At 41.8% G+C, this 18101-nt stretch overlaps 1 protein-coding gene across 8 annotated transcripts in view; it reads left to right on the forward strand.

Annotated features, from left to right (window-relative positions):
* LOC139366372 (prominin-1-A-like) overlaps nt 1-18101 on the forward strand; it is a 113922-nt gene that overhangs the window by 37084 nt on the left and 58737 nt on the right. For 6 of the 8 annotated variants that reach the window (XR_011626753.1, XR_011626752.1, XR_011626754.1 and 3 more), the window contains exons 2-3: nt 11233-11291; nt 11920-11946. Coding sequence is in view for 3 of the 8 variants with exons in the window: in XM_071103790.1 (XP_070959891.1) it covers nt 11233-11291; nt 11920-11946 (86 nt within the window). In the remaining 5 variants the exon portion in view is untranslated. The remainder of the gene's footprint in view (nt 1-11232; nt 11292-11919; nt 11947-18101) is intronic. The other 2 variants (XR_011626756.1, XR_011626755.1) reach the window with 1 other exon arrangement.

Consider the following 18101-nt stretch of genomic DNA (forward strand, 5'->3'; position numbering starts at 1 on the left):
GGGAAGTAATCAGGGTAGTGATGGAGTCCAGGTCTGACTCATGATAGGGCTCAGGTTTGCATAATGTTGAGTTGCCAGAACCGGTGGTTAGTAGACCGGTAAAGGCAAGCACCAGAGAGGGGGAGCGGGAGTAGACGTGACATTTTTTTTTGTAGTATGCACATGGATACAGTTTTTGTGGATTACCTTGATGTTGTGACAGGAGGGCCTCCCATGCCCACTTCTGAGGCGTCCACCTCCACCACGAAGGGCAGCGTAGGGTCTGGGTGTTTCAGCAACGGAGCAGAGTTGAAACACCCCTTCAGCAGGCGGTAAGCCTCATAAGCTGCATGATTCCACACCAACTTACAGGAACCACCTTTGAGGAGAGAGGTAAAAGGAGAGGCGATGGAGCTGAAGTTCCTGATGAAGCGGCGGTAAAAGTTGTCAAACCCCAAAAACCGTTGTAGTCACTTTATGGTGGTTTGGACTGGCCATGACCTGTCCGCATCTAGCTTACTTTTCTCCATAACCAATCCCTGTGGGCTGATTCCAAGAAGGAGACGGTGACCTGGTGGAACTGGCACTTCTCCACTTTGACGTACAGATGGTTATCGGGGAGGTGTCCCAGGACTACCCACATTGTGGGCGATGTGCTCCTCCAAGGTGGCTGAGTAGATCAGGATGTCGTTGATATACACAACCACCTGGCACCCAAGCATGCCCGAAACACCTCATTAACGAATGCCTTGAACACTGTCAGGGGGTAGATGTGGAGGCGCATAGTCAGTTAGCAGGTCAATGACACAGTCCCAGGGGCGATGAGGAGGGAGATAGGTGGTGTGAGTCTTGGAGAAAACCTCCCAGAGATCCTGGTAAACCTCCGAAATGTCGGCCTGGAAGGCAATCACAGGACTCTCAACGGACATGGAACCACAAGGTAAGGGAAAGCAGGTCTTCCGGGCACACAGGCCGTAATCGCCATCCTCGGCCAGGATATGGTGGTGTTGTGGCGTTGGAGCCACGGAAGGCCGAGGACGACTGTGTACGGGTGCCTGGATGATGAGGAAGGGGAGGCTTTCTTGGTGCAGGGGTCCCACGGTGATGGTGAGTGGTGCTGTGATGTGTGTGTTCTCTCGGGTTAGAACATTGCGGACATCGTTGAAGCTGGTGTGCCTCCTGGTCACAGTAGGGACAGAGCCCCAGCTGTCTCCAACAGCGTCGCTCAGCCGCGGGGAGGCGTGTGGCCCTTACCTCCATGGATCCAGGCTGTGACTCAGATTGGTCAACAAAGGGGGGAGAGAGGCAATGGGAGTCCCGACACTCCCGAAGGAAGTTATCCAGATGGATGGCCATCGTGATGAGTCCATCCAATGAGAGGGTGTTGTCTTGGCATGCCAGGTCCATATGGACCTCCTCACGCAATCCTCTTCTGAATAAGAGTCATTAAAACTCATTTTTCAACCACTCCACAAATTTCTTCTTAACAAACTACAGTTTTGGCAAGTCGGTTAGGACATCTACTGTGTGCATGACACAAGTAATTTTTCCAACAATTGTTTACAGACAGATTATTTCACTTATAATTCACAGAGCTGGTCGACCGATTAATTTGGGCCGATTTCAAGTTTTCATAACAATCGGTAATCAGCATTTTTGGACACCGATTATGGCCGATTACATTACACTCCACGAGGAGACTGCGTGGCAGGCTGACTACATGTTACGCGAGTGCAGCAAGGAGCCAAGGTAAGTTGCTAGCTAGCATTAAACTTATCTTATAAAAAACAATCAATCTTAACATAATCAGTAGTTAGCTACACATGGTTGATAATATTACTAGTTTATCTAGCTTGTCCTGCGTTGCATATAATCGATACGGTGCCTGTTAATTTATCAGCGAATCACAGCCTGCTTTGCCAAATGGGTGATGATTTAACAAGCGCATTCGCGAAAAAAGCACTGTGTGTACCTAACCATAAACATCAATGTCTTTCTTAAAATCAATACACAAGTGTATATTTTTAAACCTGTATATTTAGTTAATATTGCCTGCTAACATGAATTTATTTTAACTAGGGAAATTGTGTCCCTTCTCTTGCGTTCTGTGCAAGAAGTGTCAGGGTATAATGCAGCAGTTTGGGCTGCCTGGCTCGTTGCGAACTGTGTGAAGACCATTTCTTCCTAACAAAGACCGTAATTAATTTGCCAGAATTGTACATAATTATGACATACCATTGAAGGTTGTGCAATGTAACAGCAATATTTAGACTTAGGGATGCCACCCGTTAGATAAAATACGGAATGTTTCCGTATTTCACTGAAAGAATAAACTTTTTCTTTTCGAAATGATAGTTTCCGGATTTGACCATATTAATTACCTATGGCTCGTATTTCTGTCTGTTATTATATTATAATTAAGTCTATGATTTGATATTTGATAGAGCAGTCTGACTAAGCGGTGGTAGGCAGCAGCAGGCTCGTAAGCATTCATTCAAACAGCACTTTCCTGCATTTGTCAGCAGCTCTTCACTGTGCTCCAAGCATTGCGCTGTTTATGACTTAATGACTGTTTATTAACTCCCGAGATTAGGATGGCAATACTATAGTGCCTATAAGAGGATCCAATAGTCAAAGGTTGATGAAATTCAAATGGTATAGAGATAAATAGTCCTATAATTTCTATAATATCACCTCCCTGACCAAGGCCCTTCTCCCCCGATTGCTCAGTTCGGCCGGGCGGCCAACTCCACGAAGAGTCTTGGTGGTTCCAAACTTCTTCCATTTAAGAAGGATGGAGGCCACTGTTTTCTTGGGGACTTTCAATGCTGCAGACATTTTTTGGTACCCTTTCCAGATCTGTGCCTCAACACAATCCTGTCTCGGTGCTCTACGGACAATTCCTTCAACCTCATGGCTTGGTTTTTGCTCTGACATGCACTGTCAACTGTGGGACCTTATATAGACAGTGTGTGCCTTTTCCAAATCATGTCCTATCAATTGAATTTACCCCAGGTGGACTCCAATCAAGTTGTAGAAACATCTCAAGGGTGATCAATGGAAACAGCATGCACCGGAGCCCATTTTCAAGTCTCACAGCAAAGGGTCTGAATACTAATGTATTTGTCATTATTGGGTATTGTGTGTAAATTGCTGAGATTTTTTATTTATTTAATCCATTTTAGAATAATGCTGTAACGTAAGAAAATTTGAATAAAGTCAAGGTTTCTGAATATTTATCCGAAGGCACTGTATGTATCATATCGCTCTCAGAAGAGACCTGCATTGCTGTGTTTTCTCATCACTGATTTAATATATGCCTTCCAATATACCCCTACTGACATTGAGTCCTACCTATCTTATTGTGTAATAGAACCCTAGCCTCAGTGAGAGACACAGCTCTCTTGTTTACCGCTGGGCCTAAGGGACTGTTTACATCCACTTGAGGAATGGGAATTCAGCCACACTATTCAATCCTGGTCAGCTGGGTTTGGAACATCCTCCTGACCTGTTTCTATAGCCCTAGCATCACTATATCACCCAGACCTGTTTCTATAGCCCTAGCATCACTATATCCTCCTGACCTGTTTCTATAGCCCTGGTATCACTATATCCTCCTGACCTGTTTCTATAGCCCTAGCATCACTATATCCCCCTGACCTGTTTCTATAGCCCTAGCATCACTATATCCTCCTGACCTGTTTCTATAGCCCTGGTATCACTATATCCCCCTGACCTGTTTCTATAGCCCTAGTATCACTATATCATCCTGACCTGTTTCTATAGCCCTAGCATCACTATATCCTCCTGACCTGTTTCTATAACCCTAGTATTACTATATCCTCTTGACCTGTTTCTATAGCCCTAGCATCACTATATCCTCCTGACCTGTTTCTATAACCCTAGTATCACTATGTCCTCCTGACCTGTTTCTATAACCCTAGTATCACTATGTCCTCCTGACCTGTTTCTTTAGCCCTAGTATCATTATTTCCTCCTTCCCTGTTTCTATAGCCCTAGTATCACTATATCCCCCTGACCTGTTTCTATAGCCCTAGCATCACTATATCCCCCTGACCTGTTTCTATAGCCCTAGTATCACTATGTCCTCCTAGCCCCAACACACATTGGATCTCTTCCCCCTCCTGCCAATCCTTTACCCCGATATTATGACATCTGCGTTTCATCTACCTTTCAGTTGTCACAATAAGTCAGGAACAACTGATGTCGTCATGACTCTATATGATGAGAACAGATACTGAAACATGAGCAGCATTTTAGGTCAGTAAACTAGCTTGCTGACAAGCCCACAAGAGTATGCTTATACTGTTCACAAGCTACTGCATCCTCATCAGTGTATCTATGCATGCCTATTGTAATGCTTCATGACATTATAGTGTTTAAGTAGCGAGTTATCTAACTTTGGAAAACTGACACGTCCTATATTTCAACTATAATGTTCTCTTTGTTTATTATAAGCATGAATAAAATAAAACCTTATTATGCCTAATCACTGTTTACCGAAGATAAAAACAATGTTGCTTTGGGATATTTAACCAGACATAACAATTCCAGTGTAGATGTAAGCTTTTCAAACAGTTCTGCTACTACAGTATGTTTTGTGAGTTTACATTTTTGTGTTTAGTAACTGTATAGCTCTTTTTGGGTTCAATGGGAGGTCAAGGCAGACTGTATTACTTCTGCGTGGTCAGTTTGAGGCCTTGTCACTACAACTGTCAACACCAGCTGCAGATTGTGTTACCCATGCCGGGAGCACAGAGTTTCAAAACCCAGAGGCGCAACAACACGAGACTTCCGGGAAGGCTTGTGAAGCAGACCGAGGACACCAGGCTGGGTTTTGAGAAGTCAATGAGAGAAGTGAAAAATGTATTCCTTAGTTGTTAATTTTCACAAAATCAAATGGCACAACCTAGATTCTAGCCAATGTCTTAAGTAATTGAACCTGTTATTTCTCCAACCTCGTGAAAGTGACAATCTGACACGTTTACATTTTTGTCAATAACTACGTTATAGTGAAGGTGTGCATTTGATTTGACGGCATGCACATACGCAGTTCACGAGAGACGGCCTTTAGACCCGATGACGTGTATCTGCGCTTGAGTTTAGCTAGCCAACGTCTCCATGACATCACCCTCAAGCGTGATCGGTATTTCTATTGCAGAAGCAGTTTCTGCCTATCTTCATACTGTACTGCGGCCCGTGGGCCAAATCTGTCCCGCCAACAATATTATGTGGCCCCCCAAATGAATTATGAATATTTTTTTCATTTAAAAAAATAACATAATAATGAAAAATTATCAGACCCGAGATGCAAAAACTCCCAAATGCAATGTCCAAAGAAGGAAGTTACACTACCTACATAATGCAAAAGTTACATTTTAATTAACTTCATTCATGAGAGAGAATGCAGGACACAGTCAACTAATAAAGCCTGCAGCAGACCATTTTGTGGCTCTGAAACGTAAAGCTGCAACCACAGCGCAATCAATAGGAGTTGAACCTACACAAGTCGAGTAATTCATTTCATCAATAATCTTCATTTTAATTTGACTTTACAAACAACAAGAGAGCTTAAATGGAGTTTATTTCTTCTGAGCCTAGGCATATATAAAATAACAACTGGCTGGGTTAGGCTATAAGGCTAAACAGCAAAAATATATGGCCTAATAGAAGTGGGATTTTTATTTATTTATTAGGCCTATTTACAATTGCAACTGGCCAAAAATGTAGAAACCTACATAAAACAATACATTTAAAGAAAAAAATATGATCTCTGTGTCTGAATGTCTGTATCGGAATAGAATGCTCCTGTAACGACAGAACAAACTGTCAGCTTGAGACCTAAATATCCCTGGATAAGCACTCACAATAATGTTAGTATTTACTAAATACAGTCATATAGGACACTACGTTGCTTACTCAATGAGAAAAGTTGCATCCCCCCTCGGACACGATCTTGTGGATGTCGCGTGAAAGAGTTGTGATTTTGATGCGCAGGCAATCCTCCATTGATTTATGTAGTAAAGGCCTTACATTTTTCCGCCATGTCCACGACCGTTTTTCATCTTCCTTGTAACTGGAAATTTAAACCATTTAAGTGACAGAATATGTCAGCCAAAAAAGCTGTGTGTAGCTTGCAGTTAACAAAAATATTTCTGCGTCTGGAATCTGGGGTGGGAAGGCCACTTTGAAAGTTCCATGCTTAGATTCTTATGATTATGTTATTGTCACTGAATTTGTTATGTACTAATCAGATTTGTTAAAAATGTTGTTATATTTGTAGTGTAGGAAAATGTATTGTGCTAATACTATATAGTAATTATGCTCTGGCCCACCAACTATTAGCTCAGAAAACATTTGGCAGGAGGCAAAACATAGTTGACAAACCCTGCTGTACTGTCTTTGCCATGAGGCTTTCAAGCTTCAAGGTGAAGTCTCCTGCACCCACCCGCCATCTATCTTTGACTGACCTAAAAACACCTATTGTTTTTGGTTCATACACAAGCGTTTACATCCTAAAATAAAACTCCAAGTCAGTATACAGAGCAGACCAGTATAATGTTGTTAGGTCAAAATGAAGACGAGAGACTCTCAGACATGGCCCTCCAATAACTGACGATTTTCCATTACACAAGGTGGAACAGGAAATACATGAGGAACTATTACTTGGTCATGTGTGTCTCATACGCTTTTCAACACCGTCAGTGAGGTAAAGGTGGCAGGCCAGTTCCTCTCCATTAGTGTTAAAGAGTCCCCTGGATCTAATACCATTAGCAAGTCAGCTAGCAGCACAGCAGCTGACATGGGTTTATACATGTTACTTTGAATTAATTGGGTGAACATTATACTAGTAATATTGGTCACTTCACCTTTTTTAATTGCATGCCTCCTCTTCTTCCCACAGCATTAGGTTCAGTGAAACACAGAGATAATAGTAACACTTGACTCCGATTTTCAGTCAAACCATATCTAGGTAGCTAACTAGCCAAGTAGAAACCCATGTGTCAGATAATGGCAGTGGTAATTTGTACTGACAGTGAAAGGTGTGAGCAATTTCTGCTATTTGTATTATATGTCAAAATCATTTTTACTAAGGACTCTTTTCTGGTGAGGACTGGCATGTACGTCCCATCCATATGCAAGCCCTTCCTCCTTTCAACACAATTTAATGTCAAGACAAAGATATTGAAGTTGGTTTTCCATGGAACATGTGTTAGCCGCAATGATCTTCATAAAAGCAAGAATAATTGGGTGAAAGAGAAGCCTGAGGCAACCTCCTCTCTTCAATCACAGTCCATCTTTTGAGTAATAGATGGTCCATCTTCACTACAAAAGTGCCTGTCAACGATTACCTCCCTCCTTAGGGTGTCTTTATAAACATTTTTGGCTATTCTTGCCTGTGAAAAAAAACTGCATTGCAGCAAGAGCAGGCCCCTTGTCTCTTTTTTTTCATTCCAGGCCGCTTTACGCCACTGTCATCATCATTTGTGAGAAATTAACACAACTGATGAGAAGAGTGCTACATGCCATGTTCCACCATATTCCCAATATGCCACACAGAGAGAGTGTCAAGAAGGTTTCAGAAGTGGCAATACTGTCGCAGTATTTTCATTCTGCAGTAGTATCTCAGTAATATGACGTATTATCAAAGCTTTATCCTTTCACCTCATGGAAGCTTGGTGCTTGACCCTTTCACCGCATGGAAGCTTGGTGCTTGACCCTTTCACCGCATGGAAGCTTAGTGCTTGACCCTTTCACCTCAAGAAATCTTGGTGTTTGATCCTTTCACCTCAAGAAATCTTGGTGTTTGACCCTTTCACCTCATGAAAGCTTTGTGCTTGACCCTTTCACCTCATGAAAGCTTTGTGCTTGACCCTTTCACCTCAAGAAATCTTGGTGTTTGACCCTTTCACCTCATGAAAGCTTTGTGCTTGACCCTTTCACCTCATGAAAGCTTTGTGCTTGACCCTTTCACCTCATGACTTTGCTTTTACCTCGTGTCAGTCTGACAAAATATAATCAGTGGCTTTGTTTTTAGCTTTCCAATATGAACAACTAGGCCCTGTATATGTGTTCATATTTGACCTGCACAGAACATGTTTACTTCAACATGTCAATGTAGGGCAACACAGCCCCCAAAGTGTCTTGTTTTATGAACTGTATGCAAGAATTTCCTCTGTGTTGTCTTAAGAATTCAGCATTCTCTGTGTTGATCTTGCCAACTCCCATTGTCACACCTCTGAGAGTTTACATCATGTACAGTGGGGCAAAAAAGTATTTAGTCAGCCACCAATTGTGCAAGTTCTCCCATTTAAAAAGATGGGAGAGGCCTGTAATGTTCATCATAGGTACACTTCAACTATGACAGCCAAAATGAGAAAAAAAAAATCCAGAAAATCACATTGTAGGATTTTTAATGAATTTATTTGCAAATTATGGTGGAAAATAAGTATTTGGTCAATAACAAAAGTTTATCTCAATACTTTGTTATGTACCCTTTGTTGGCAATGACAGAGGTCAAACGTTTTCTGTAAGTCTTCACAAGGTTTTCACACACTGTTGCTGGTATTTTGGCCCATTCCTCCATGCAGATCTCCTCTAGAGCAGTGATGTTTTGGGGCTGTTGCTGGGCAACACGGACTTTCAACTCCCTCCAAAGATTTTCTATGGGGTTGAGATCTGGAGACTGGCTAGGCCACTCCAGGACCTTGAAATGCTTCTTACGAAGCCACTCCTTCATTGCCCGGGCGGTGTGTTTGGGATCATTGTCATGCTGAAAGACCCAGCAACGTTTCATCTTCAATGCCCTTGCTGATGGAAGGTGGTTTTCACTCAAAATCTCACGATACATGGCCCCATTCATTCTTTCCTTTACACGGATCAGTCACCCCCATGCTTCACAGTAGGTATGGTGTTCTTTGGATGCAACTCAGCATTCTTTGTCCTCCAAACACTACGAGTTGAGTTTTTACCAAAAAGTTATATTTTGGTTTCATCTGACCATATGACATTCTCCCAATCTTCTTCTGGATCATCCAAATGCTCTCTAGCAAACTTCAGACGGGGCTGGACATGTACAGGCTTAAGCAGGGGGACACGTCTGGCACTGCAGGATTTGAGTCCCTGGCGGCGTAGTGTGTTACTGATGGTAGGCTTTGTTACTTTGGTCCCAGCTCTCTGCAGGTCATTCACTAGGTCCCCCCCCGTGTGGTTCTGGGATTTTTGCTCACCGTTCTTGTGATCATTTTGACCCCACGGGGTGAGATCTTGCGTGGAGCCCCAGATCGAGGGAGATTATCAGTGGTCTTGTATGTCTTCCATTTCCTAATAATTGCTCCCACAGTTGATTTCTTCAAACCAAGCTGCTTACCTATTGCAAATTCAGTCTTCCCAGCCTGGTGCAGGTCTACAATTTTGTTTCTGGTGTCCTTTGACAGCTCTTTGGTCCTGGCCATAGTGGAGTTTGGAGTGTGACTGTTTGAGGTTGTGGACAGGTGTCTTTTATACTGATAACAAGTTCAAACAGGTGCCATTAATACAGGTAACGAGTGGAGGACAGAGGAGCCTCTTAAAGAAGAAGTTACAGGTCTGTGAGAGCCAGAAATCTTGCATGTTTGTAGGTGACCAAATACTTATTTTCCACCATAATTTGCAAATCAATTCATTAAAAATTCTACAATGTGATTTTCTGGATTTTTTTCCCTCATTTTGTCTGTCCTAGTTGAAGTGTACCTATGATGAAAATTACAGGCCTTTTTAAGTCAGAGAACTTGCACAATTGGTGGCTGACTAAATACTTTTTTGCCCCACTGTAGGTCTGATATCTGATTGGAGGTTAACTTTACAGTAGTAGTATTGGTCAACAACTCAGATTTTGAATCCAAACAACTGAGATGTTTAGAAAATATTCATTGTTCTTTCTCTTATGTTCCTGACCAGGCGATGTCAGAGGAAGGCCCTAAAAATTGTCAAAGACCCCAGCCACCCCAGTCATAGACTGTTCTCTCTACTACCGCATGACAAGCGGTACCGGTGTGCCAAGTCTAAGACAAAAAGGCTTCTCAACAGTTTTACCCCCAAGCCATAAGACTCCTGAACATCTAACCAAATGGTTACCCGGACTATTTGCATTTTGTGCCGCCTCCCAACCCCTCTTTTACGCAGCTGCTACTCTCTGTTTATCTTATATGCATAGTCACTTTAACTATACATTCATGTACATACTACCTCAATAAGCCTGACTAACAGGTGTCTGTATATAGCCTTCCTACTCTTTTTTCAAATGTCTTTTTACTGTTGTTTTATTTCTTTACTTACTTTACACACACACGCATACCTTTTTTTCCGCACCATTGGTTAGAGCCTGTAAGTAAGCATTTCACTGTAAGGTCTACTACACCTGTTGTATTCGGCGCACGTGACAAATACACTTGGATTTAATTTGATTTGCTGTGGTGAGATACCTACCCTGTTTCTCTCCTTCTCCCATGAGCTATGGGCCATGGCACAAGCCATGGTTTCTTTGTCTCTCTCTTTGTCTCTGACCATGCTTAGAATAATGCCTTGCAATGCTTGTTAATGCTTTGTAACTTAAGCTTCATGCCTTGTATGTGAATCCATTCATTTTACAAAGTAATTAAATACACTTGTACTTAGGATTCCATTCCCAGACATTTCTTCATTGCCTATTACTGTAACTCAACCATAGTCCAATCTATCTTTATGGAGTCAGATAACCATTTGAGTAGGCTAATGGCTTAGTCTTATTACGAGTTGCATGTGATGTGTATACAGTATATAGTATACTGTATATACACATATCAAATATTACTGCCCACTAGATGTCTAGAGTTCTACATTTATACTATACGGTATCATCCACCACTACTGGAGATGCAATAGCCGGTTTCTAGATCAGTGGGTAGCTTTTCTGGACACACACAATTAAATAGAACACTATCATGTATCTCTGGCTGAACCCCCGTGGATATGATATACTGTAAATAACAAATTATTAGCCTTCATATTCTGTAGCTGGTTCTCTGTGTACTATAGCATCACAGTACTGTAAGTCATTTACTACTGTACAGTTTAGAGCTGAAAGGTGGTCCTCAGGGGGTGGTGTTGTTAATGTTTCTGTACTGTACTTATGGGGGAACATGATGTTGCGTAACAAACTGAACTGCGACAAGCGGACCTCACACTGTGTCTGTTTCCTCCATGTCGTTTCAGATCTCGTCGTCAAAGTCGCCAAGGATAAATTTGGAGCCATTCAGTCGGAGTATCAGAAGGTGAGTCTGTTTGTGTACACACTTTATGTTTATCTGTGCTTGTTCATAGATTTTTATGATTTGACTTTCTCACTAGTGTCACGCAGTTATTTATGATACGGAAATGACTCATATTTGAGATGTTTTGCACTTCCCTATCTATTCTAAAGCAATGTGTTAATGACTTTTGTAATCCAAGGCGAGACCTTCTTATGTGTTAGTACGCTGGAAGAACAGTTATTGCCTCTGGCAATGTGTACGACAGCAAACAGAGGGAGAAATCAGTCGTGTTTTTGTCTAATAAACACCTTTAATTAACAACTAATTTTTTCTTTGAAGATCTAGGCTTCTCCTGAATCTTCAGAAGAAAAGTGTTGAATGTTTCCAGACAGCATTTATTTATTCCAGACAGCATTTATTTAACTGTTTTGAAGCCTCCAGCCAATTGCAGGTCAAAACATTAAAATGACATCAAAGATGGAATGTACTATACATTAGAGCCTATAGATGCTCTTTGTCTGTATGTGCAACTGTCTGATTATGCATGTGAATTTTAAGTTTGATTTTCTGCTTCATCCACATTATTTCTTTGACTCTGCGTTGCCTTTGTCTTCTGCATGCCTTCTTCATCTGACTGGGCAATCCTCAGCCAGAGAACATTGTGCTGACGCTCCAGGTAAAGTTTGCACACTACCTAGCCTCCTATACCTTCATCCACCTGTATGGTCCCAGTCCTTCCCCAACTACCCCTCACCCATCTAGCATATCTTTAGCTCACTCTGCCATCACATTTATTGAAGTGACCCAGCGGGCAAAACTCGTTGCAATGAGATCAGATGTTGCAATGACAACGTGAGGTTGTACACTCATGGCAAAATGACATTTTGTTTACATGTCTTTTTAGCAACTATAAAAAATACCTCTTTATCTGCTTCTAATATGGTTATCTGACATCTCTTCAACCAGAAAACCAGACTTCATAACTTGACTGTCTATTCCCATGACAAATGTTGTCCGCTGGGGTGAGGGTCCTAGAAACTACTTAAGATAAATGGTCATAATTGGAATTCGATTCAAAGTTCTATGACAGTCAGGATATAACCAATGGGTTTATATGGGCTTTTACTGTAATGTATTAAATGATCCAGAGGAGGCTGGTGGAGGGAGCTATAGGAGGACGGTCTCAATGTAATGGCGGGAATGGAATACATTTTCATTGATTCCATGTGATTGATGTGTTTGGTACCATTCCAATGATTCCATTCCAGCCTTTTCAATGAGCCGGTCCTCCTATAGCTCCTTGCACCAGCCTCCTCTGATGTGATCATACCAGTCATACAATGATAGGCACAGTTCATATCTGTGTATGAGCAATTTCTTAAAGGGTCAAATGTGTTTAGGACCAGGGATTTCCATGGCAACCATTCAGTCAGGCTGAGCAGTGTGATTTTCCTCTTCTCTCCCAGCCAGCCAGTCAAACCATTGCCATGCTGAGCCTCACTTGAGCCCTAGCTGTGCTGCTGAGGCCAGAACTCCAGTTAAATCCCAAGACACTGATATATTCAGTACAGTCATAGTCCATAAAGAACCTCATATATCACATTCCCATATGACTGGAGAGATTGTGTCATACTGATTTTCATACAGTGCATTCGGAAAGTAGTCAGACCCCTTCCCCTTTTCCACATTTTGTTACTTTACAGCCTTATTCTAAAATTGATTAAATTATTACTAACCCATAATGACAAAGCAAAAATATATTTATTGAACATTTTGAAAATGTATTAAAAATATAAAATTCAGACCCTTTGCTATGAAACTCGAAAAATGTAACTCAGGTGCATCCTATGTCCATTGATCATCCTTGAAATGTTTTTTTAAACTTGATTGGAGTGCACCTGTGGCAAATTAAATTGATTGGACATGATTTGGAAAGGCACACACCTGTATATATAAGGTCCCACAGTTGACAGTGCATGTTAGAGCAAAAACCAAGCCTAGAGGTCGAAGGAATTGTCGGTAGAGCTCCGAGACAGGATTGTGTCGAGGCACAGATCTGGGGAAGGGTACCAAAACATTTCTGCAGCGTTGAAGGTCACCAAAACCACAGTGGCTTCTGGAAGAGGTTTGGAACCACCAAGACTCTTCCTAGAGCTGGCCGCCTGGCCAAACTGAGCAATCGTGGGAGAAGGGCCTTGGTCAGGGAGGTGACCAAGAACCCGATGGTCACTCTGACAGAGCTTCATAGTTCCTCTGTGGAGATGGGAGAACCTTCCAGAAGGTGGCCTGATGGAAGCCACTCCTCAGTAAAAGGCACCTAATAGCCCGCTTGGAGTTTTCCTGAAGGCACGTGAAGTACTCTTAGCCCATGAGAAACAAGATTCTCTGGTCAGATGAAACCAAGATTGAACTATTTGGCCTGAATGGAAAGCGTCACGTCTGGAGGAAACCTGGCAGTATCCCTATGGTGAAGCATGGTGGTGGCAGCATTATGCTGTGGAGGTATTCTTCAGCGTCAGGGACTGGGAGACCAGTCAGGCTTGAGGGAAAGATGAACAGAGCAAAGTACAGAGAGATCCTTGATGAAAACCTGCTCCAGAGCACTCAGGACCTCAGACTGGGGCGAAGGTTCACCTTCCAACAGGACAACGACCCTAAGCACACTGCCAAGACAATGAAGGAGTGACTTTGGGAGAAGTCTCTTAATGTCCTTGAGTGGCCCAGCCAGAGCCCAGACTTGAACCCGATCAAACATCTCTGGAGAGACCTGAAAATAGCTGTTTAGCGATGCTCCCCATCCAACCTGACAGGACTTGAGAGGATCTGCAGAGAGGAATGGGAGAAACTCCCTAAATACAAGTGTGCAAACTTGTAGCATCATACCCAAGAAGAATTGAGGCTATAATCGCTGCCAAAGGTGCTTCAACAAAGTCCTGAGTAAAGGGTCTGTATACTTATGTAACTGTGATATTGAAGTGTTTTATTTGTAAACTGTTTTTGCTTTGTCATTATGGGCTATTGTGCGTTGATTGATGGGGGGGGGAAACTGTTTAATCCATTTTAGAATAAGGTCACTCTTGCCAGGCTGGGCAGAGATGCAGAGTTGTTTTTAAACATTTTCTTTAGGTTGGCCTGAAGGTTTTTAGGCAAAATAACCCATTCAAAATGGAAAGGTCCTTGAACGTGGGAATATGCCAGGCCTATTGGGCCAAAATTAATGATGGCCTAGTGTATCTGTTTTTTTTGCATAAATACTTTGCTACAATGACACACTTAGTTTTCTACCCACCTCGTTCCTTACTTTTAGCATGTGCACGTAGTAGGTACACAATCATGCTTTTGGGATAAGTGTTTTTTCAGATTTCACAATGATTCTTTAGATGTGGACACTACTTCAACACACTCCCACTCTTGCTCTTGGTCCTTATCTTTGTAAGTCACCTTGTTTTAGCACCTGTGTGTTCTATCAGTTTCTTTATGGAAATATTTAGTGAACTCAATGACAGTAGCTAAAGCAAGGGGCTATAGTAGCACACAAGTAGACTACAAATGCATGCTGGACTGGGCATACCCTGACCTTGTGAAGTGAGTGCTACTGGAGTGAAATAGGAGCGGGCAAGGACAGTCTTTAGAAGGATGTTTTAACCATGTAAAGGGATTATATGCCTGGTGGTAAGGATTGGACAGAGATGATAGTTTGCTGCTACCAATACCATCCCATCATACAACCTCTCGCAATCTGACAGTTATTCTGGAGAGAAAAGTCACTTTTTCTTTTTTTTTGTTATGCACTGAGAGAATGGCTGTGTGTGTGTTTTCACTCCTAATTGGACAAATGCCAGTAGAAAGTGAGTAGCGCACGGCCCACCTGGAATCTTAACCTTGAGAATTAATCCGATCACGTAGCATTGAGGTACACAAAGTGCCCTTGCGAGTTGCCAAACAGCTTTTGATGGAAAAATCTATTTAACAGCAATTGTGGTGGATGTGCAGAACTCTTAACAAAGACAAACAGAACCGTGTAAAGGCAAAAGAAAAGGCCAAACCATCAAAGAGCTGGTCAGACATGGATGGATGCTTTGTTCATTATAGTAAAAGTCACACATTCCCTCCGGCTCTGAGATTTACCACCTCTGATAATGTGGAGAGAATGAAGCCAGGGCGAGGGGGCTTTAGCTAAGACATGATTTCTCTTTATCCATATCCTCCAGGAACTACCTGACTGACACCCAGTGAGCCTTACTCAGCCAAAGAGTGGCTTTAGAAGTTGGATTAACTGAGCCGCCAGAGATTTAGAAACTTTGCTCGAAGTTTTCAAAACGAGCAGAAGAGAAAAGGAAAAGAGGTGGAAAAAAAGTTAGGTTCAATAGATTTGAGTCCGAGGTTTTTTAAATTTTTTATTAAACTTTTATTTAACCAGGAAGGGCTCTTTGAGATTTGAAATCTCTTTTTCAAGAGGGTCCTGGAGAGTGCTAAATGGCAAGGCAGCAGTTCTCCAGTGCAGGAGGGTCGCTGGGTTATGAAGATTAAGATTACTGTGAATCAGTAGGGGCAGCCATGAGAGGAGTCATTCAGACGTTTTGATAGCTGCCCCTTTCACCCTTTTCATATTATGAAGCAGCATAATGTCATTGTGACAAGTTACATACAGAGCGGGAATTACTGATTCCTATAAAATGTCTACATTTTTAACACCCTCTCTTAGTTCAGTTGAGATAGGAGGAGATAAGCGGGACAGGGACCTTATATAATAAGGGGAGGTGGGAGACAGTGTTCATGATAACTGACATGATAACTTGAGTGCTCTAAAGTTTGGTCCATTGAGTGTTCGAAAGTTCTGTCCATTGGGTGCTCTCAAGTTTGGTCCATTGAGTGCTCTAACGTTAGGTCCATTGAGTGCTCTAACGTTAGGTCCATTGAGTGCTCGAAAGTTTGGTCCATTGAGTGCTTGAAAGTTTGGTCCATTGGGTGCTCTCAAGTTTGGTCCACTGAGTGCTCTAAAGTTTGGTCCTTTGAATGCTCCAACGTTAGGTCCATTGAGTGCTCTAAAGTTTGGTCCATTGAGCGCTCTAAAGTTCAGCCTATTGAGTGCTCTAAAGTTTGGCCCATGTACTTAATCCTCTATGGTCATGACCTCTACTCCATCTCACCTAGCTACCCCCCTGTAGCTTACACTGTTAGAAAAAAGGGGCTATCTGGAACCTAAAACAGTTATTTGGCTGTCCCCATAGGAGAACCCTTTGAATAACTATTTCTGGTTTCATGTAGAACCGTTTCTGCAGAGGGTTCTACATGGAACCCAAAAGGGTTCTACCTGAAACCAAATAGGGTTCTACCTGGGAACCAAAAAGGGTTATCCTATGGGGACAGCCGAAGAACCCTTTTGTAAATTGTAAAGTAAGTTTTTTTTGTCTGTAATGTATTTTTCGTTATGTGTCGGACCACAGTAAGACTGGCTGTCGCCATTGGCGTCGGCTAATGGGGATCCTAATAAATCAAATCAAACCAAAACCCTTTTTTCTAAGAGTATAGCTAACTGAAGTAGCATTGCTATTTCTGAAGCAACACTAAAGCACTAAATCTTTCTTTGCCCTTCACTAGAATTAGTCTCATTCGTTAAACTAATTGCACCTATTGAATTAAACATTTGTCTTATTTTTTGTTGTTGTTGATTGCATGCATGTCCTTTGTGTTGATGTTCCCACATTTAAAGCAATTGTTGATGCAAAATGTCATGCAATGTATGTTTCTATTGATTTGACATTGTTAATGGCAGGGATCATAAACTATATACACTACCGTTCAAAAGTTTGGGGTCACTTAGAAATGTCTTTGTTTTTGAAAGAAAATCAATTGTTTTGTCCATTTAAAATAACATCAAATTGATCAGAAATACAGTGTAGACATAGTTAATGTTGTAAATTACTATTGTAGCTGGAAACGGCAGATTTTTTTATGGAATATCTATCTATTTTTATTCTGAAACTCTTCAGTCTATTCTTGTTCTGAGAAATGAAGGCTATTCCATGCGAGAAATTGCCAAGAAACTGAAGATCTCGTACAACGCTGTGTACTACTCCCTTCACAGAACAGCGCAAACTGGCCCTAACCTGAATAGAAAGAGGAGTGGGAGGCCCCGGTGCACAACTGAGCAAGAGGACAAGTACATTAGAGTGTCTAGTTTGAGAGCAGACGCCTCACAAGTCCTCAACTGGCAGCTTCATTAAATAGTACCCGCAAAACACCAGTCTCAACGTCAACAGTGAAGAGGCGACTCTAGGCAGTTCCTCTGTCCAGTGTCTGTGTTCTTTTCTTTTTTTGGCCAGTCTGAGATATGTTTTTTTCTTTGCTGCTCTGCCTAAAAGGCCAGCATCCCGGAGTCGCCTCTTCACTGTTGACATTGGGACTGGTGTTTTGCGGGTACTTTTAAAATGATTAACTTGTATTAGCTAACACAACGTGAACGTGCCATTGGAACACAGGAGTGATGGTTGCTGATAATGGGCCCCTGTACGCCTATGTAGATATTCCATTTAAAAAATCACCCGTTTCCAGCTACAATAGTCATTTACTGCATTAACAATGTCTACACTGTATTTCTGATCTATTTTATTTTATTTTATTTTAATGGACCAAAAAAAAGTGCTTTTCTTTCAAAAACAAGGAAATTGTGACAAGGAAAAAGTGACCCAAACTTTTGAACGGTAGTATAGATTCAACCAATATTTTTCTGGGGCTGAATGTCGGGGGGCCAGAACATAATTACAAATCATTTGTATACTGCAAATTGACCACAAGATTCCAAAACAGATATAATATTTGACTAAAACA

Source organism: Oncorhynchus clarkii, chromosome 14 (genome assembly GCF_045791955.1).
Source record: "Oncorhynchus clarkii lewisi isolate Uvic-CL-2024 chromosome 14, UVic_Ocla_1.0, whole genome shotgun sequence".
NCBI lineage: Eukaryota > Metazoa > Chordata > Actinopteri > Salmoniformes > Salmonidae > Oncorhynchus > Oncorhynchus clarkii.